Source organism: Grammomys surdaster, unplaced genomic scaffold (assembly GCF_004785775.1).
Source record: "Grammomys surdaster isolate TR1022 unplaced genomic scaffold, NIH_TR_1.0 125947, whole genome shotgun sequence".
In the NCBI taxonomy this organism is placed as follows: Eukaryota; Metazoa; Chordata; class Mammalia; order Rodentia; family Muridae; genus Grammomys; species Grammomys surdaster.
The window spans coordinates 570,437-592,882 of NW_021620769.1; the positions used below are offsets into that span (position 1 = coordinate 570,437).

At 40.4% G+C, this 22,446-nt stretch overlaps 1 protein-coding gene across 1 annotated transcript in view; it reads left to right on the top strand.

Moving 5' to 3' along the window:
* The window catches only part of Ttc29 (tetratricopeptide repeat domain 29), a 184,827-nt gene that overhangs the window by 7,914 nt on the left and 154,467 nt on the right, over positions 1-22,446 (top strand). Inside the window, exon 3 of the mRNA XM_028753402.1 lies at positions 20,017-20,240. Within this exon, the coding sequence (XP_028609235.1) occupies positions 20,017-20,240 (224 nt within the window). The remainder of the gene's footprint in view (positions 1-20,016; positions 20,241-22,446) is intronic.

Genomic DNA, 22,446 nt, shown 5'->3' on the forward strand with positions numbered 1-22,446 from the left:
AAAAAAAAAAAAAAAAAAAAAAAAAAAAAAAAAAAAAAAAAACAGCGCAGCTCCCCCTCCACCCCTCCCCTCCCTCAACCACCACCACTCCCTCCTCCCCATCCGCCCCCTCCTCCCCTCCTTCACCTCCTTCTCTGGCTCTTACATTCTTTGCACCCCATCTTCTGCCATGTTAACTTCACGCATTAGATAGAGAGTCAATAAATGTCTCGTTTAGGGTTGAGCATTCCACTAGTACTTACCCTCAGCACCTTGAGCAGCTAGCTGCCTCTGCATCCACTAATACTCATTACAAAAAAGGAGCTTTTCTGATTAAAGTAGCACTTTTCTATAGGGATAAACATAACTGTTTAGAAGGTGGCTTAGGACCATGACAATTTAGCTAATCAATAGTATTAAGTTTACCCTCAGGGCCTAAGACACTCTCAGCCATGGGTCTTCATCTAGGTCTGCAGTACCAGGAGTAAATCCCTGCTTGCGGGGCAGACCGCACTGCCCACCAGTCAGACACTGGCTGGTACCACCATACTGTTTTGCTTGACAGGTTGATGCTGTAAACCCAGCTGGGCTGCCAGCTGGGTGAAGCCATTGATGGCCTTCTCCCCAACAGCCTGTGTCACACCTCCCAGCCTTATGAAGGTAGGGAGGAAGCTTCCAGATTAGTTCCCACTGGATTTCTTTATACCTTGCAAGCAAGGTGTGTGGCATCTTCAGAGATAGGGACTTAACACTTAGTTCTTGAGACAGAGCCTTTTATAGTCCAGGCTGGCCTTGAACTCACCTCTAAAGAGGAGAGTGACTTTGAACTCTTGGCTGACCTGCCTCCGTTTCTCAAGACACTCACCACTATACCCATTTAAAAAGAAATGTGCATATCTCTGTATATGGTTATAGATGAGCATCCACTTGCAGGTACCTGTGGAGACCAAAAGAGGGAGCTATGACTTTGCCTCCCCTGAACCTGGAGTTACAGGAGGTTGTGAGCCCACTGTGGGTGCTGAGAACTAAACGTGGGTGCTCTGCAAGAGCAGCACGCGCTCTTATTGCTAAGCTGTTGTCCCAGACCCTAACTCATTATTTTTTAAATGTGCCTTTTTGCTACATCTTAAATATTACATTATCAAAATAAGATACACTACATTTGCATTTGACAGTGATTCAACTTTATTGCATAGATGTACATGATAGGCTTACTGATATGTTTTAACTAATATTTAACTGCTGAAAATTGTTTAATCACAACTCGTGGTACACTTTGGGTTTTTAATTCTGTATAATATCAGAATGCATTATTATTTTTCTAAAAGCACTTAAAATATCACTTATTATCATATTTTAATTGCTCCAAGAAGCTAAGTAATAAAAATGTCATTTATAGAATCAAATAAAATTTTCTAGCGGCAGTTTTGTAACAATGTATGTGGAGGTACAAACGAGCAAAATCATGTGGGGACAGATAATGTTAGTCAGGTCCGTCATAGTTTCTGTGTCAAACCTCAAATCCCAGTGTGTGAGCAAAGAGGGTGGGTTTAGACCTGTGTACTTCTCTGAATCGCTGCTTTCTTTAAGGTATCTTTCTTTGAGCCTCAGCAAGAAGGCTTCAGTTTGTGAGTCAGGTAGCAAGGATTGTCACATCCAGCAACTTTGGGCTGTAACAAAACCAAGAACTAGGGCTGTGGCCATGGCTCAGTTGGTAAAGTGCTTCGGTGTATAAGCAGGAGGAGCTGCGTTCAGAACCCCAGCACCCAGGTAAACACTGGATGTGTCGCTGAGCAGCTGCAATCGCAACAGGGGCAGAAACGAGAGTCCGCCGAGCTCACTGGCCAGCCAATCCGGATACCTGGTAAAGTTCCAGTTCAATGAGGGAGCAGCATAAAAAATTATTTTACAGCCCCTTTCTTCTTCATTCTGAGTTGCATATGTAACTCCTACTGGATTAAAATAAATTAGCATTGCCCAGAGAAATAGATTTTCCTCTGGAATCTCAGACAGAACCTTCTACTAGATGTGCCTTTCACATTTGCCGGTTGCCCACCATCAGGTAACCAATCCGGTGCTTGGGTTTGCACAGTGGCCATGTGCTCTAGACAGGTGTAGAGTGCAGATGTTCACTCCAGATCTAACAGTTCAGAGCATGCCGTGGGAATTTAAATTCCTCCAGGTGTGTTCATCCTCTGCTCTACTCACTGTTGTCTGCCAGTGTGAAATCTTGTTTCCCTTTAAAACACTGTTCGCCATTCTAAAATAATAAACTCTCTAAGGGAGTTGGCAAATTAAAACTTCTGAAGTAGTCAGTTGCCAGGTGAATGGTTGTATGATGGTGTTCTCATGTTAAGTAAGGTTCGTCTTTGACATTGTATTCTGTCAGTATTAGAACAGGGAAGGCTTGAAACTATTTAGAACCTTTTAGATTTCCATTATGATTAAAAACCAATCCCTAAAATACTGATGCTGTAGCACTACCGTTCTCCTGGCCCACACTTCGCAGTGTTTTATATTGGAAAGTGGGTGTGGTATCATATTAACCACAGAACTTCTCAGTGCTTAACGCAACCCAGACTGTAGGCTCATGAGGATGCTCTGGCAGTCTCCACAGAAGTGTCTAGATCAAGATCTTCCCTAGTCAGTGCAATGGTGGGATTCTCCACCTGTAGATTTTAAAGTACAACATTTTAATTTTCTATTTTTTTGAAGCAATTATATTTTATGTCTATGAGAAATGATAAAGAGAAGAACATTTAAGGCAACATTTTTCTGCAGTTTTTAATGAGATTATTTAGAAACACCTAGTTTCTCCTGATCTTGAGGTTAAGTATCAAGACACACACAGGTATTTACACGTTTGTAAGTGTGTGTATATTGTGTGTTGGTATGTGAGTGTATATCCTCACACTTGTCCTTTAACCAATAGTACTAATTTTCTGTTTACCACTAGGCAAAAATCATGCATTTTGACCATCTTCTTCAGATTAACATGTATCTTAAAATTAGGCACACTCAGAAAACTCACGTCCTTTTCTTCTTCATGATCCACACACCCATGCAAAACTCAACAGTTCTCTAATTCAGGTGTCAGCGTTAGGCTAAGCAACCTCTGCACATAGGTTACATGCCTTTAAAAATGCACGAGAAATGGCTTCTGCATGTTGCTCTCAGGAAGAAGGGAGAATGTAAACCCGTTGTTGGACCAAATACTCAAGTTAGAAATTATAAGGAATCAGAAGGGTTAATTGGATAAGCTTGATTATGTTATTTTCCACAGAAACCTGTCTTTCCTATTTACATTATCAAAACCAATAAGAAGCTAGATAATGAAGTATCAATTCACAGAACCTCTCCCAGAAGGATTAGGCACCACTGCAAGGCCAAGGTATGTAGGCATTCACTGGCAGGTGAGAAATGACTGGGTGCTGGAGACACCATTCCCAGTGTGCTTGGATTACATCCTCATGGAGTAAAGAGCGAGTGACAGGGCTCTGCTGCGCTCACCTTCCCTGGCCCTGCGACAGTAGAAGAGTCCTACAGTTTAGGAAACTGCAGTCATGCTTTTCATTCATTCGTATTTGCTTCACTGTAGCTTTTGGTACAGAAGACTTTTATTGTTTGAAAATTCTCCAATGTTGATGCCCTCGGCCCTTAAATTAATTAAACCTAATAAAATGTCCTTGAATTAATTAAAATGAATTAATTATATATGCATTTAGTCATTAATTAACTAATTAATCACCATAGCATCTTCCAAAATTCTTAGGTGATCAATGAGAAAGAATCTTCTCCAGTTTCTTTTGTGTGGACTTTTTTGCTCATTCCATTTGTACTGTTTTTGAGGGAGCAGATGTGACTTGGTCAGTATAGTTTCTGAGGGGCCTAACCTTTATTCTAAATATGTTGGACACATTTTTGGAATATTTCTGTACAAGGTAATGACCTGAGGTGGCTTCGTTTTAATTTGAGCTCATGGCTGCTCGGCACTGTGTGTGTTCTACTCTGGCGCAGTCCCGGGTAAGAGCTGAGAGTGACCTGACCTGTGTGAGTAATTATGCAAAGAATTATACAGGAAATTATAAAAAGGGGTCTGATTTAGAACATTAAATTCTAAGTTTAAATGATTAAGTTTAAGAGGATGGGATGATGGGAGACGGTGGCAACGGATGAGGGATGAATAAAGGAAGAATTAGATGATGACTCTTCCAGTCAACCTGAGCAACCAGGGCTATGTCTTATTCCCAGAAGCGTCTCCAGTTCCTCCAACAGTATACAGCATACAGTAGGTACTCAGTAAATATCCCCTTAACTCAAGGTGCGTTTACCTGAGCATATGCCTACCTTTCCAATAAAATCCCCTCTAGTCTCACTCTGAATCTTTTTTTAAAATAAGAACTATAATGACCACTTAAAATGTTCCAGACATTTTCACATACATTATCTGTATTCTTTTAATTCTGAAAAAAAAAAAAAAGTCTGTCAGTTCCCTTTATAGCCATGAATGAAGTACAGAGGTACTGAGTTACTTGACCAAGGGTGCCCGGGTGCCCGGGTATGGTTCACAAACTGACCTTAGATCCTGACACTCCAGCTGTGCTGCCCACCTTCGTTCCCCGATGCCATCCTGACTTTGGAGTTCCCTCTTCATTCTTAAGTGGTTCAGTTCTCTCAGGTAAACTTGCCACTGTTGTGTAATCCCCGCCTATGCTTTCCCTTCCGGTGCACTGCCGCTTTCCCTTCCGGTGCACTGCCACCATCGCGACCACTATTGTCCTGCGTCCTGCTCTGGCGTACTGGAGAGGGCTGTCTTCTTTATTTGTGCATCTCTGGTCTTGATGAGGACCACAGCTCACGGGCTGGGGTGAATCAGTGACTGACTGTCCATCACCTTCCTAGCCTGGCACCTGACATACCTTTCATCCCCCCTCATGCCTCGTGTACCAGATAAGCCTTTCTTTTTCCTCCTCCGGCCTTTGTTTACCTGTTTTGTGTTGTGTGAGGCCTCCTTTGCCCCACTCCTCACCCACAGCAGAATTGCAAGCTCCTGTTGCTGCTCTCTAAGGAACTGTGGAGCATCATAAATGTGAGTTTTATTTCCCCCAAGCATTAATATTTAATAAACTATAGATTGTGACCCATTAGAGAGTAGTGGTTATGACCCATTAGTTTGGGGATCACAGCCAGCATTTTAAAAATAAAAAGAGGGGATCATAAAATAGAATAGAAAAGAGGGCATTGTGCTCAGTGAGGCTCAACAGAGGAGGTTACCAGGCTTAGTGGAGCAGAGCACAGATTTCAAAGCTAGACCCTCTGTGCTTGCTTTCCAGCTTTATACTCACAAAGACCTGGCTGGCTGTGGATCACTCGCTTACCTGCCTATACCTGAGCCTGTTCATCTGGAAGGCCAGGTGTAGTGATGGGCAGCCTGGGCTCAGAGTGCTTATAGGGTTGTGTTAATGGTTGTCACACGATGTGGAGAACACTGTGTGGTGCAGGGTTGTTACACTTTTCTCTTATGTATTTATATGCACACTATGTACATGTGCAGAGAGACACTTAGCAATGAGACAAAAAACTGTAATACAGAAGCAGAAGTGTTGAGGCAGGAAAAATGGTTCATCAAGAAGAAAGGGGCTAAGCTGGAGAGGATACGGTGACTCACATTAGAGTCCAGACTCCAGACTCCTCCAGAATTCCCAGGATGGGACTAGACTCTTCACCCACCACCTACCTACCTATCTATTTCTCCCTCCCTCCCTCCCTCCCTCCCTCCCTCCCTCCCTCCCTCCCTCCCTCCCTCCTTCCCTGCCTTCCTATGCCACTCTTCCCGTAGATATTTATACTTTTGTAATAGGAGCACTCCAATGCTGTGAATTTCCCTTTAAGCATCAACTAAGCTATATCACATACATTTTGAAGTGCTCGTTTTTGCCTTTCTTTTCTGATTGCCTCTCAATTTTTGTTCTTCTCTGTGACAAACCAATGCTCTGAGCTTCCTTTTTATAAACCTAAAAAAATAACAAAATTAGATTCCAAATTAGCACAGAGAAAGAAATATTACAATTACAAGAAATATTACAATAAGTCAAGAAGAACAGGAAAGGTGACTTCAAAATCTGCAGGATGGTACAGCCAGATAGATCATCAACCAAAAGTCATTTACAGCTGATGTAAAAGCTGACAACTTACACATACATACACACACACACACACACACTCATGCTCACATGCACACACTCTCACACATACACACACGTACCTACACACACATACATACATAAATACATATACACACATACATACACTCACACATATACAGGCACATACACACAATACACAGCACACACATGCACATACATGCACATGCACACATACACATGTACACAGATGCATGCATGCACACACAAACATACATATATATGTACACATGCACACATGTATACACACATGCACACTCACACACACATGCACATGTGCACACACACGGCCTTTCTGGACCCTCCTTACCCTTCCCTCATAAATGGCCACATAAGTGGAATGGGAAGGTGCAGTATTAAAGAAAAGGGTGACTGTTCAAAGCAATAAACAATTCCTAATGCTGAAGTTTAAAATATGTGTCCTCAAAGTCACTATACCAAGAGATAGGCTTAAATACTGGATATTGGTGGCGGCATTACTATGAACCTATCATGTATAGGTGACTAGAAGGTGACTAGAAACCGATTTAAGTGTCTGACGTACACTTTTAAGTGTAGAGGGGCACTACAGCATGTGCAGCATATGTTACATGTGTGTGCAAGACATGGATGTTAAAAAAATAGCCTTCAAAATCTGCAAATAAATTAATTGTCCACAAATCTTGCCCCAAACTGCAGTACTTCTTACATCAAATGTCAGCTTTTCACGTATGCTTTCTGATGCCCCACACTCACAAGCACGGGTATTCTGTGCTACTGGTTTATTTGCCTGCCCTGGCGTTGGCTGCACAGCCCTCGTCCTCAACACAGCTGCAGACGGTGCCTCACTCTTCCAAGTGCTTTTCTTGCATACTGCTATTTAGTATGGATTTTAAAATTATCTTGTCAAGAGTTAGGAAAGTATCATTGGATCTCCAGTGAGGATTGCACCAAATTTAAATGCTATTCTACAAGAGATGATACCGTTAAAGTCTTGAGCCCCTGCACTAACGGGAACTACGCTTTTCAGCACAGTTAAGTGGGTGTGATGACAGCAGCATCCCTCCACATACCTGACTCGAGGCTTCTCCAATGTACTGCAAAATGTGAAGGGTTTTTCTCCATGTGTTTTTAATAGATACACATTGCCAACAAAAGTTTCCTTAGTTTCTGCTTTTCTTAGATATTATGGGATTTTAATATTATTAAATAATTTCCTAATTTTTTTCTGGAGGCAATCAGAAATTTTGCTGAGATGAAAATAAAGTTACTAGATTTTTCTAATACTAGACTACATCTTTTAATTCTGGGGTAAAACCTACTAACATGATGTGGCTTTATTTTGCTCTCTCTCTCTCTCTCTCTCTCTCTCTCTCCCCCCCCCCCCCCCGTCTCCCCCCCCCATGTGCGTGTGTGTGTGTGTGTGTGTGTGTGTGTGCATGTGTGTGTGCATTTTCACCTAAATCATAGGGTTAACCTGTAATCTTCCTTTTCCTGCCCTGCAATTTTATAGAAAACATTGGGAGGTTTAAATCAGATAATTACATGCCAAGCGTGGCGATCAGCATCTGTACATGAGAGACGGTGGCTGTTGCCGTAATTAGGGCTGAGTGGCTGCTGCGCACAGCTGCATCTGCTTTTGTGCTGCTGCCTCACCCTTGATAAGGTTCGCAGCGGCTTCTCTGTCTTTTATAGGAGCAGCTGTTTGTTTTGTGAGACCCCCCCCACCTCCTTCTATTTTATTATCTTTCAGTTTACTCCTGATATGTTCTCTTTTGCTCTGTCTTGGGCTTACTTCATTGTGTCTGTTTCGTTAGAATGTTTTCTGTCATCCTGAGTTGAAAGCTCCTTCCTCGTGCAGACGGGCTACTCCCTATTTTCACAACACCCCTGTGAAAAGCTTCCTTCTGACCCAAGGATGCTTGCTTCTCAGGGATGTGACATTTGGGCGTCTTTAAAATCCCAAATATGTCAAGTATCCATAAAGGGTTTCACTTTGAAGGAATGAATGAATTCGAGCTTTATTTGTGCGTTTGCAGGTGAATGGTTTTTGTATGTTTGCTTTCTGTGCTTTCATTCAGTGGAAATGAGGGTTTGAGGAGGGAACCATGGCTCAGATGATACACAGCACATGATATCAGCTTGTGAAATTTCTAGTGTAGCTAGTACAGAGTCAATTTTTATAAAAACAATCTTGTAAGTTTTAGAAATTAATCCATATTCTATATTAATTTGCTGAACAGTTGGCAGACATTGCTGTTGGGATCCAGTCACCAGCTTGCCTGAGTCTTAGTTAGTCCCTTCAGCCAGGTATATGTTAGCCATGTAATTTCTCTTTTACTTATCTGTAAGTTTCGGAGACAAAATTCATTTTGATCACTTTGTCTTCATTGTTCTGTTGATTTTCCACATTTTGAGGTTGTGGCATCTGGTGCATTTTTTCTACCTGCCCCATTTCTCAGTAATCAACTCATTTATTAATTTCTGAGCCTCCGATCCTTTAATTGGTTTTGTGCTTGAATTCTGTTCTGGGTGCTGTTGATCCTGCTGCCAAGGCTTCGTGCTTGCCTCTTGTTAGCGGTTTTCAGTGCTGCCTGGGAACTATAGAGAGCTCTCGGCTTGCTGTCTATTTTATGTGGGTTTTTGTTTAAGTTTGAATTCATCATTGTTTTGTATTCTCAAAAATATCTCCTCTTTGTTTTACAACACTCTTGTTAATACAAAACTTGATTTAACTATTGTTAGTCCTAACTAGTGGTTTTCTAAATAGTCCCGATAGCTGCAATAGGTCAACATGACGTGTAGGGCATAGTATCTCCGGCGTCGCTGTCTCCACAGAGCCTCACAGCGATCAGAGTCTGTGCTTTTCATTATTGCAGTCTTCACCGCTTTGCGGAAGTTTGATCCCTCATGCACGGGGCCTGTGAGGAACATTCATTTCTATCTCTGAGACACTCCTCTTTGTAATGACAATCAAAGAGCACAAAATATGAAGGCTTTCTCCACGTGCCGTATAACTCTGTCCTTAAGTTTGACAGGGACCACACCCTGAACTTACCTTTCATGTGGGAGAAAGTTAAAGGATGCTAATGAAAGCCAAGCCTTGGTGAGGTAGTCACCTTAGAACCTCAAAAATGGGTGCCGTTGCTGCCCTTGAACATTCAGATGTAGCATGTCTCTTTACTTAATTTACCATAGGTTTTCTTTAATCCGAGAAATACAAAACAATGTTGTGAAAATGAGCCTAACTTTATAAATAAACTTAATTTTTCAAAAGGAAAAAGAAGAAAGAAAGGGGACAGTGGTATGGTTAGCAGAGTGCCCTGGAGAGGGGGACGGAGAGAAGGCTTAGGGAACAAGGAGGGTCTGAAGAGATGAGGTCTTGTTCAGTTTTAATGGCAAATGTCACAACCTCACTAGAAGAAATGTCATAACATGAAAAATCAAAATGCAAGATTTTCTATTTACTTTCATTCTAAAGAGCATGAATAATGTTTTGCTGTCATTTTTTAAATTATGTACTTTTTCCTTTTGTGTTTTAAGGGTGTCACATTTCTCTTAAATACTTGTCAACAGAAGAGCCCCACGCACACAGTTCCTGTCATTATTTTAATGCTTTTTAAGTAATCTAAAGAAGTATGTGTATGAGAGTGTGTATGACTGTGAGTGTGTGTGCACATGTGCATGTGCATATGCATGTGTGTGTGCATGTGTTTACAGGCAGAAACACAAGAATGGTTAGCACAAAACTATAGGTGTAAAGAATCGATTGCTTTTCCTTTCACGGAGAAGACTCTTCATGTAGTTGTTTTATGTGAAAGGTTTCAAAAAAAAAGATGTAGAAAAAGTTCTAATCAACTTCTGTACATTATGTAGAACTTCATTTTCTAAACTCTGCAAAAGAAAGTTTCATATTTAATGGGAAGTCATGAATTATTCCATTCATCATCCACTTCCTCCTTTCAAAGGCACGATCTGGATAAAAGGCGGGGTGAATAATTTCAAAAAATACAATACATTTTTAATGGGAAGGTGCAAACCACAGACTCTCACGACTCCCAGCAAGAGTGCAAGAAACGAAATTTTACTTGCAAAACTCCGGAACCCCGGCACAGGCAAAGTGTGAGGCATGCTCCCTGAAAACAGCCAGGCAGGACCCAGAAAACAAGGTCAGGCAAGGCTGAAAGATGGGACAAGGCCATGCCTTTGTTGTGAGGCTCAGGTTGGTTGTTCCCTAAGATTAGCTAGTGAGCTCTCCGGCTTTCTCTTCCCACTACCCATTTTACTCACCTTACATGGAAAACCAATTGTTTTATTTACAGAGATGAAAGCTGAATTAAGAAAAGTGGGTATTTGCTTTTTTGGGGGGGGGGCTTTTTTGAGAAAAATAATCTCAAATCTTATGATTTCAAAAATTGTGCAGGGCACAACAAATTACATTTTAAAAATAGTAGATACAATATTCTGTGGAGTTTTATGCTAACACAAATTATCATATTAATTTACACAAAAGTATTCAATTGTTGCAGCAACGTTAACACTTCTGTGTGTTTGTAGTCATGATACATGAAATTAATTTTTTTCTTCATATTCAATGTTTATCAGGATACGATATAATAAAATAATACCTACTTGTAGTTCTTTTTTCTCACTAAAAGTCACTTTAAAAACTGTACTTCTTTGTTGCTTTCCAAGGGTTAAAATTACAGTGTCATTTGAATAAAAAACAAAACAAACAAAAACAGATGAATCTCTGTGACTGCTCCTTTTACCCAAAGGTGTTCATTCCGCTTAAAACTCATTTCCTGGAAAAATCCTTTTAAAATAGCATTCGGTGCACAGCTCACTGTGCCTGGTCTTCAGCAGATGCCGCTCTTCTGTAAGGCAGTTTGACCCTGACCCTCTCAGGAAGGTTTGCAAGTAGTTAGATCGAATACAAATCTGGAGACCTATATAAGGGTTCTCTTCCAGCCTTTTATATGAAACTTCCAAAGAAACTTTGTAAAACTGTGGCTAAGTTTTGAGATTTTAGTTCAGCAAAGAAGATGTCTGCTGCTAAAATTCTCTGTGACAGCTTTTGTGGATAACTAGTTCTGTGCCGTATTAAACTGCTGGGTGCATTGTTGATTTGTGCTCAACTAATGGTGGTCACTGTGATTCAAAGATTTGAGTGAATGGAAATCATTTGAGTAAATCAGTTTTAGTGTGATCAATACATTTTTAAATGCCTTTATATTATTTAGAGAACTATTTAAAGCCATTTGAAGGGCTGCGGTCCTGCTCTGCCTGCCAAATAAAATCCATCCTTCTTGTGATATCCAGTAATCATGGCCAACACGACATTGTTGAGTTGATAAACAATCCCTGGTCTCACCAGAGTCACTGCACTGAACACCAAATGTCAGTTCTAGTGATGGAATAGATGACTTAACTGTGGTTTCATGCTACAGAAATATTTTATGTATTCTAAGATGAAGTTGCCTGTCTAGAAATAAATTCTTGTTGGGAGAATTTTTGGTTAACTATGTCTTTAAATGTTGAATTATCCATCAAAAGAACTATATTAGTAATAGTCCCACCTTATTACGAGGTTTCTTTTAAAAAATTAAAAAAGAAAAAAGGAAAAGATGTGCTTGGGTTAAGTAGAAGTTTTCAAATAATATTTTCAAATAATATTTTGTATCTGTGCTGTAAAAATATTGAAACCTTGTGCTTTCTACTTTATTAATAGATATTAATTTGATTTTCCAAAGACATAGATCAAAACTTGCATGTATAACAGTTTTTCCAAAGATTCAAATCAATAAACTTAAATAATATTTAGAGAATATGTAACAATTCTATTCACTGTCAATGTGGCAGATTTTATTTATTCTTAAATTAGCAGGTCATAACCTAATTGAGTCTAAATCTAAACTAAAACAAAATTCTAATATATTAATATCTATATTCTAATTATTCATAATATTTTTATTTTCATTTTTTAAAGCTTACATAATGGATGATACCATCTTATTTAGGTGATGAGATTTTCAGAAAACACATAAATTAATACATGCTAGATGCTAATTATTTTAATCATTGTAAATAGAATTTTACATATTATATTAACATAAAATATGTAATGATAGAAGATATAGCACAATACTTAAACATCTAAAATTATTTCTAAAACTTTATTTTAAATATATGCCTATAAGCTTCATAAAGAATAGAGATTGTGATTGTAATTATGCCATTAAAATTCTTACCACACAATTAGTCATAAATAAAATAATATGAAAGTTCTTTATTGAAATGTATGTTTAAAAATATGTGCATTATTCTTCACCTTTTGAAATGTCTAGAAGAATCAGTCATGTTAATCCTAATGAATAATTCAAATTATAATGACTAGTCATAATTAAAGAGAGTTTTAAATTTAAGTATGCCAAAATTCTGCTTTTTAATATGTTAACATGGAAGAGCTAAACGCAACCATTAAAAAATAAACTGCATTGTTACTTTGTAACTAGTGTCTGTACAGACGGGCAGTGTGGGTTTCTGAGAAACCGTCACAGTTGGAAAGTGTTTGCATTTTTCTTATTAGGTATGGGTGCTTACTACTGAAAAAGCATCCCAGTTCTCCCACAAATGAGAACTAAATGATTTGAAAACGTTGGCCCAGTGTGCTAGTTAATCAGCGTGCCTCTGAAGCAATGGGGTATCACTGGACTCACAGACGGCTTCCTCCTTTGCTCGTTGGATGGATCTGCTAGGGTGTCATGCATACCTGTTCATGTATATTATTTGGGTGTCACCTTATTTGCATATCAATTAAAATAATAGCAGTATTAAGATGAATCAAAGTTATCAGATTTACATGATGTGACTGCAGTTTGCTAAATTTCCAGTAGATGCCCCCAGAGACCAGTTAACTCCTGGAAACCCTTGTGTTTTTTAAAGGAAGCAGTTTGGGCAGTTTGCTTGTTGGCTTGTTTGGTTTTGTTTAATGTTAAAACCTTGTTTCTGGCTATATTTGGAAGTATGTGGAAAGTAAAATAAAAGCTCTTAGAAGTGCAACCCCCATTCATTTATCACTTCCCAGTTTGTGTTGTGTGCATAGGACGATCCTCACTCAGTGTTAGTCATCACTGACCAAGAGTTGTTTAGATAACCAATGCTGTTCACTGAAATTCCAGCTATTAAAGAAAAATTATTCTAAGTGCTATGAATTTTTTTTTTACTTTGTCTCTTTCCTCTAGCTTCAAGTATTTATAGAGAAGTGCTTCCCAATGGTTGTTGTTGTTGTTGTTTAGCTTTTGGAGAAAAAAATTGCAAAAGTAAAAAGTATTGAAACAGACCCAAGGCACTGATGCAATTGTTATCAGTGTTTGCATGCATGGAAATAACTTTTTGTTTCATCTTGATCATGTGTAATATCTAACTACACTGAAGAGCAGAGGTAAGAATAGCGGTTCACTTTATTTCGTGAAAATTATATTAACTGTAGCTGTTTCAGTATTCATTAAATCGGTGTAATTATCCCGCAGGTGATTCCAATAACATTTATCCCTCCAATATGAATGTAAGACTGTTAAAACCGACACAGATATCCCACTAGTGGCTTATAAATATTAACTTAATGGAATAAAAGTATTAGCCTGACTTTTGATGAGCTCTTACAGATCTTTCAAGTTTATCTTTGTCGAATTAAATAAAATTTTTATGATCTTGTTTTAAAGTATGTTTTTTTTCCTTATTGAACTGTGCTTGAGATCTCTGAATGTGAAGGTTCACTCTGATAGTGTGATTCCAGTTTAGCCTATAAATTTATCGTATAGTTTTATACGATAAATTTATTCCCTATGTATTTGGAGAGGTGATAATACTTAGGTTTTAAAAGTCCACCTTTAGCTAACTCACGTTCATGTGCAAACGGACCATGCCTGTCTGTTTTCTCCCTTTACCGGTTCTGTTTGTAGGATGTGGCTTTCATTCTGATTAAATGTTTGCCAGTGTGCTTCCTTTATGCCCTCGACTGAGACTCAGCTATCTAATCCATTTGTCATGGATATGCTATCACATGCTAGCCCCTCACTTTAAGAAAAAAGATCCTGTGGGAGGGTCTCAGAATGACTCTGGTCACTTTTCCTGACCCAGTTTGAACACAGATTAGCTCAGATAAAGACAATGTGATTTAAACAGGAAATTGCATCATAGTTGTCAAAATATATCAATTTTTAAAATAAACAGTGCAAATAAGGAGAACACTGTAGACAAGATGAAGAAGGGTAAAGTTGTCTATGTGCGGGAGAGTGGAAAAATATGAATCAGGAGGCAGAGAAAGCTGTGTGTGCATCTCAGCTCTGTCCCTTGCAAGCTTCTATGGCTTTGGGCAACACAGATATTTTAGAGGATTTTTGATGCAAATTAAAATAGTTAACCAGATCGCCATTGAGCGATGCCTTTAAATAGCAGTAGACCCCATATAGATAGAACTAGACTACACCTAGTTTTAGAATCCATTCCCCAGCTGCAGATCCTATCCTAGTATCTTAGGATTTCTACTGCTGTGAGGAAACATGACCAAAAGCAATTTAGGTAGAAAGGGTCGACTTAGCTTTCCCGTCCACATCACAATTCATCCTTGAAGGCAGTGAGGGCAGGAGCTCAAAGGGGAGGAAGCTGGGGGACCTGGAGGCAGGAGCTGATGCAGAGGCCACAGAGGGGTGCTGCTCACTGGCCTGCTCTCCATAGCTTGCTTAGCTTGCTTTCCCTGCATGCTTGCCTGCAGGCCAGTCTCCAGGAAGCATTTTCTCAGCGGAGGTTCCCTCCTCTCCAATGACCCTCCAGCTTATGTTGGGTTGATGTAGCTGGTATGTCACAGAAACCTCGTGTGCCTCTGGTGATCACTTCCTGGACACATTTTATAGGTGTTTGGTGTTGTCAGGAGTGGCCTCACTTTTATTTCCACACCCTTGTGCTCTGTGAGCACTGCCCTCAAATTCCATAATATGAAACTCCTTCATGAGTTTCTCAGAACTCTCCTTTCTCTCTTGTATAAATTTTTTCTTTTGATGCTTAAAATATTTTAGTTTAGACCAATATTCATAAATATTTTGGTGTGTCACTAAAGTTGAGGAGTAAAACTATCAGGTCCCAAGGAAAATTATTAAAATGATGACAAAATTCTATTGTCTTTGTATTTAAAATGAACATTTCTGCAAATCAGTGAACCTTGGCTACAGTTGTCTGTTAAGAAACATGGATTTGAAGAGTTCAAATATAGTGTCAAGAACTAACATGCATTTTTACTTCCAAATAACCAAGACATGTTAATAAAGATTTGGGGAAGTTAAATAATTTACATCAACTATGAAGATCTGAACAGGAATCTATTGAGTAAGTTAGCATCACTGATTTTTTCCTCATCCTGGGTATTAATAACAGGGCTTATTTTATGATACATATGTTTACACATGTGAAAATATATGTGCAGTATCACATAGTTATAGATACATATTGAAACACTGCCTGTTAGAACATCTTTGTGAAGAATGGCCATTTCAACATTCACTAGATATTTTTGAAATAGATGTTAAATTTATTTTGTGGATGTTTGGAAGCTGAAAACTACCTCAGAAATCATCTCAGTCCAGCCTTCTTTGGGGCTTTGAGGATTTGGGGCCATAGGGAGCAGCAACTGATCCTTGATTAAATGAAGCGGAAGTGGCCTTATTGGAAGGGTTTATAGTAACTAATTAGGTGGAAATTAGGAGAGAACCTGGTCCAGAAGGAGAGGCCAGGTCGTAGGACCCTTAACAGACGGTAGATAGCAAGAAGAGCCAACAGTGTTCCTAAGAAGTGGCTGCCTCATTGACTGAGCTGTAGTCCTGCTTACATCCTGTTTCCCAGACAGTGTCTGTGATCAACACTTTACCTCAGTACTCATCCTTTTGATAAAAAGGCCCTGATTAAATTACTAAAATTCTTGACCCACAGAAATCTTATCCCGAGTGGGGCTGGTTATTTCCACATCCTCTAGAATGCTGCTAGCTTCTGGGCAGGCCGTCTCTCAAGGACAAAAAAGAAGGCCCACAATGTTTGTGTGCATTTGTTTCTCATTTGACCTCACAGAAGTGGCTCTCCCAGATGCCCGGCCTAGGCTCTCCCAGATGCCCGGCCTAGTGTTTAAAGTCAGCACTTCACTTTTCTTTATGTTTGACCCAGGAGGTCTTCTCACTCACATGGTGAGAGCCACTAACACACAAAAGTGGCATCTCTTATTCAAGAAAGGTTAGAGTTCCAGCCTCCATTCTCTGAGGCCTCTCTAATCCTGCCCTCTGGGCTGCCAATCACGTGTACCCTCAGACTCCCCAAACTCCAGCTGATCATTTTTAAAGTCTCTTCCACCAGTTGTTTTCTGTCTTTAGAATATGACCCGTTGTCAATCTGCTTCTTCACGTTGGTAACACCAGTCACCAAGTCACCCACATGCCATCACCTAAATACATTTTTGGAGCTGACAACTTCCTTCTCCACTGCCCTAGTTCCAGACCCACAGCCTTTCTCATGCACGGCTCACTGAGCCCTCTATCTATCCTCGAAGTTTCCAGGCCTGTCCTCCTCTGTCCCTTCGCTTGGATCAGGTGTGAAGTTCAGAGTCACAGACTCTTAAGTCTTTACTTTTTTATAACCTCATTTTAATTCCTGGTCCTCAGCCTTAATCCTCCCTGGTGTCAAAATCTAATCTTGTCACACAAATAAAGCCAGACCAGTGTGGTGATCTTTCTCAGATTACTCAAAATTCAAAAGCCACTTGCCCTCACTATCTGTTCCTATAACGGAAAAACAAAACAAAACAAAACAACAACAAAACCATTGCACACGCTGTGGGAGCCGAAAGGGAATCGAATTACTGAATCCCGCAAACAGATAGGTATATGAAAATTCAGCTTTAGTTCAAACACATCAGAAACTTATCTTTTAGTGACAGTATACTTGATGTAGTATTTTCCTTTATTGAGCAAGATGCCGACCAAAGGCAGCGTTGGTTTGCAGACTCATTGCAGCACAGCAGGGTGGCATTTGACATAGCTCTGACCAGTGAGGCATAAACGGGGAGCTGCTATTTACAGAAATCGTTTTCCCCACTGATAGGGAAAGGCCCAGCCATGCTACCCGACTGTCTCCTTTCTTCTCATCTTAAAAGTAAAAGGGCTTTGTAGCAGCCTGATAGTGATCAGCAAGGCACAGAGAACAAGATAATCCCAGAGATAGCAGCCTTGTATCCCCCAGGCCACTCGGCCAGACCTTCCACTATGCGCCATTAGCAAAACTCTAGAAGCTTTGATTTTCTAAGACACTGGAAGGCAAACTCTCTTACTGAATGAGTACTATGCTATGCGATCCTGTAGAGGTGGCCACCTCTAATGCACTTGGCCAAGCTTCGCCATCAGCTCTGCAGATGAGCTAGCCTGAGCTACCAGATGTCTCCAGTGCAGCTTGTGTCTTGTGTCTGTCCTCATGAGCAGCCTATACACAGCCTTTCCTCATACAAACCTTGCTGCTGCTTGAAACTATGGTGACAGGAATTGTGGCCCCCTCTGTCCAAATCCTTCAGCATGACAATACGGTGCTTGTATTGTCCTAGGTTCTTGAGAAATTAAAGGGACAGTTCTCTTCTGCTTAGAACCTCCTGACAGTTGGCTGTTTCCTCATGCCCTGTGATCAGGAAGGTAGGCAATGAGATAGATGGTTGTTGTCCTCATACCTTCATGCATCCCACAAGAGATGGGTACAGTTGCCCCCTTCCATCCCGTTCTTCTGGATGTTACAGGAAACCAAGTTCCATTTCCAGCTAGTGTTTGGAGGGGGAGAGAGATAGAGAAAGGGTATGTGACCTATTCACAGGCTCACTCCCGATCCTTCTGTGCCCTTCTCACTGAATCAGAGGACATGGCAGGAAACAGAAATCATGCATTAGCCTTCTCTCTTAATCTCCTAGAATCACATGGTAGCTCTTGATTGGTACAGGAAGATGGTTTGTTTACTCTCTATCGCAATCTCTGTAACAGTCTAGCTGTCTGGTGGGAGAGGGCTGACATTCAAGTTCATGTAGGACTATCCTTCCAGACACTTCTCAAACTCACTCATGTGGATGGGGTGGAGCTCAGGGTGGAAGGCCTGCCTAGCATGTTCCAAGTCTCCGCGTTCCAACCCCAGCACCAGAATAATGAGAACTATCCTCAGGTGCATCGTGTTAACATAGCCCTGATCCAGCCTCCTCAGCAGCTAGCTCTGTCACTCTTGGCCTTAGCAGCCTCACAGTCTCACCACTCTTAGCTTCCCTCCATACCTAAGCAGAGCCACTGCAGGAGACATTCTTGTGGGTGGGGCCTGCACAGTTGTGCTGGGTTTTGTTTTCAAACCTCCACCAGTGAATCCCAATGCATAGCTAGAAGGTGAAAACCAACCATCACAGGGTTTGTATTTCCCAGAGCATTTGCACACACTTCATCTCATGGGTTCCTAGAGGAGTCCTGTAACGTGGTTAGGACTGGTGTTAACACAGGCTTTTACACAGGGAAAGGAATGGGACTCTCGAATGTCGGGACAGGGATGTCAGGGCATATTGGGCTCCACCTCAGGACTCCTGATTCTGAGTGATCAGATGTAATTAACAGGAAACCGTATCTTTCAGCATCTAACTGTTCTTTTGGTTAAACAGTGACCACTGCATGCTTGTTCTCCATAAGCACGGTATTTCTTTTCCCTTTTGTTTCTTTCCTTTTTGTTTTGGTTTGTTTGTTTGTTTGTCTGTCTGTCTGTCTGTCTGTTTGTTTTCAGACAGGATCTTTCTACAAAACTCTGGCTGGCTTGGAACTCAGCATATAGATTAGGCTGGCCTCAAACTCACAGAGATCTGCTTGCCTCTGCCTCCTGAGTGCTGGGATTAAAGGCTGGAGCCACCACACCTGGCAACACATGTAATTCTTAAATGAACATTCAATCATTGCTTATTACGTGTCTGTTTAGTTGTCTGTGTCTTCCCCTGAGCAGATATACAGATTTCATGAGGGCAAAGAATCTTTTGGCCTAGAACAGTGTGCATCATGGGAGGAGGAGGGGCTAAGGAGATGGTTGGGTTCTTGGGCTCAGTAGTTAAATCACTTGCCATAATTGAACTCAAATGAATAATCCTCCTGTCTCAGCTTTCCAGACTTTCAAATTCACTAGAAAGTGAATTTCCATTTGTTTATCTACTTGCTTGATAATTGAATTATCAAACCGTTCATTTGATCCTACCTGTAAAGAGTTATGTATATATCTACTATGGTATTTCAGTAATTGTTTAAAACATTAATTGCAGAAGCATGATTGGCTGAAGATGATCAAATTCCAGTAACAGAATATAGAACTACATAATAGAGAAAATAAGTTTATTTTTAATATTTAGTAACAAGTTTCTTTTTTCCTATTGATCTTCTTACTTGGCTGGCAAGTCTGTTTGGTCTGCTGATAGGATGGTTGGTTTGAGCAAGGGTGGGTGTAGGGGGTGGGGTGGGGGTGGAGGTGTGTGCATACGTCTTAAAACATGAAAACCTATAAAACCTATATTGAAACTTATGAAAAACCTTTGAATATTAAGTAATATTTTTTAAAGGTGCAGTTACATTAACATAACTATATTAAGTAAGCTCCCAGCATCCTTCTTAAACAGAAGTTGCTTGATTTGCCACGAAGATCTCTGGATAGTTTTCATGCTCTCGCTGAGGAAGATGACTAAGAAACCCTGCCTTGACTTCTGGGTTTTAGCGAATGGGAGCCCGTCTCTGGTCTAAAATGACCGATGTTCTGTTCGTGTTCCCAGCCACAGGAACTCATACAAGAAGAGCATCTGCGTGGACATGCTGCGAGACGGCTTCCACAAGTCCTTCACCGAGCTCTTCGCACTGATGGAACAGTGGGACAAGCTGCGGCAAGCTGCGCAGGCGCGGTCCCTCTTCTGGCAGCAAAAGCCTCTAGAGGACCAGCCGGACAAGTTGGACAATTTCTACCACTACCTGACCAGGGCCGAGACTGCAGAAAGGAAGGGTAAGCATGGTGACGTGGGGATGCACCCCAGCGAAGATTACAAAGTGTTGCCCTATGAATTCTATACATGAAGACAAATCACACATTCAGTCTGTTCCACTGAGCAGCTTTAAGGACTACATGACCAGGGACCAGGCTAACCAGCTACAAAGACATTCTGCAGATGTCATTGTAAGCCTGGGAAGACATAGTGTTCTACCACACATCTCCAGAAGTTTCCAACAGGTGTAAACTTTTCCTATCATCAAGAACACATCCTGATTTGTCTCTGCTTTGTATGAATATTGACAAGTTTTCAAAGCACTGTCACATGAAAACCACACAGATTTAGTTTGTTTTAGCATCTAGTAATGAGCTTTGAAAGTTTTGTCATGAGATCCTGTTGGCTTGGATCACAAAATGGTAGTATTTAAAAGACATGAAAAGCCTTTAGACCCTGGGATGTTATTAAGGCTGTAATCCCAGCACTTGGAATGTAGAGACACCTTACTCTGAGTTTGGGGTTAGTCTCAGCTACTTTGTGAGACACATTTTCAGAAGAAAGGGGAAAATAATATGCAATCCATGGTTGTGATTTCAAAAGTTAATTTTCTATGATTCACAAAAGAATTTTAAGGCAGTCTTTTGTCATATTTTAACACTTTTTTTTATAACGTTGGTGCTTTATGTTGAAAGCATTGTGTACTTAATACTTTAAAGTATTTAAGAAAATTAAGTATTAAGAAAATCTCTGAAAAATTTATATGGACTTTAACATTTTTAGGTCTGTATTAGGCATTTGTTGCTTTCATTAGAAAAGAGAAAAAAATTCTAGATTTTGTCATTTCAAATTTTTCCTGCATCATTCTGACTGTAAACACAAGAGGATATATAAAGAAAGACAAGAAAGGCCCATGCTCTATGTGACAGCATGATCTTTCCCTTGGGGCCTTTACGCGGGCAGTAGGCTATTCTTCCTATCTATCTGCTCACTGCTGCGGTTGTTAAGACAGGTACACAGAGAAGGGGGAAGCCCAAGTACTAGCCCTCATGGTGAGCTCAGGGGCATCAGACTATAAGATAGGGCATAAGTGAACACAAAACTCAAGGGTACAACACAAGGGGGTCTTCTAGGGTGTAGGAAGCATTCTGAACTGCAGAATTGACGTGAAATGCAGTCTTTTGATAAACGTTCAAAATATGATTTAAACATGAGAAACTATTATAAAAAAAACATGCTTTGTTATTACAAAACAAGCAAAAGCCAAATCCCAAATTCTACTTTCAAAGTAAAATGCTGAGTTGATATTTACACTGGAAATAGAACTAGCCATGATAAACTTTGCCCATTATTTATTTTATGAGGTTTAATTTCATCAGCAGCTTAAATTGGGGGCTTTCATTTGCGTAGCATAAACAAGAGTCAGGTGCCTGGCTGCCCTGGTAGGTCACTGCTGCCTTCGTCTGTGTAAATCACCTCTGGAGTGACGAACCACAGGATGCTCAAGTTAAAGGAAAGTAACACACAAAAGGCCAGGTCCTGGTGAGGTCTCGTTCAAGTGTCGTTGTGCGGTTTATCATGCATGTCTGAGAAATAAAGTTGTACTTACTAAATAGGACAAAATCATGTTTGCTCAAAATAGCTCATCCATAGGATTATCTCCTGTGAGATAATCCTTTCATGACTTTTGCCTTGCTGAAATAAAGAAAATTAGAATTATTGCAGAAAGCATAATCAGTTTTTAAAACTTTGTGCATTATTTTTCACTCTCCACACCTGAAATTTATCAGAGAAAAAAAAATGAGATCTGAATAAAAACTACTCCAGAAAACAGCATCTACATGTTTGCTTTTGTTAGCTTGAATGAATCCTAAATCTGAAAATGCCTGTGTATGTTTTAAAATGTGTATCCATGCACCTAGAATGCAAAGTTCTGTCAGGAGTGTCTTAAGGGTCCACAGTGTGTGGTCTTCGATTGTGAGAAGGTGATGCTGAAATAATATGACCCTTAGAGTCCTCACTGCTTCCCCATCCATCCATCCATCCATCCATCCATCCACCCATCCACCCATCCACCCACCCACCCATCCATCCACCCATCCACCCATCCACCCACCCACCCATCCATCCACCCACGCATCCATCTACCCACCCATCCATCCATCCATCCTTCCATCCACCCATCCTTCCATCAATCCATCCACCCACCCATCCATCCACCCATCC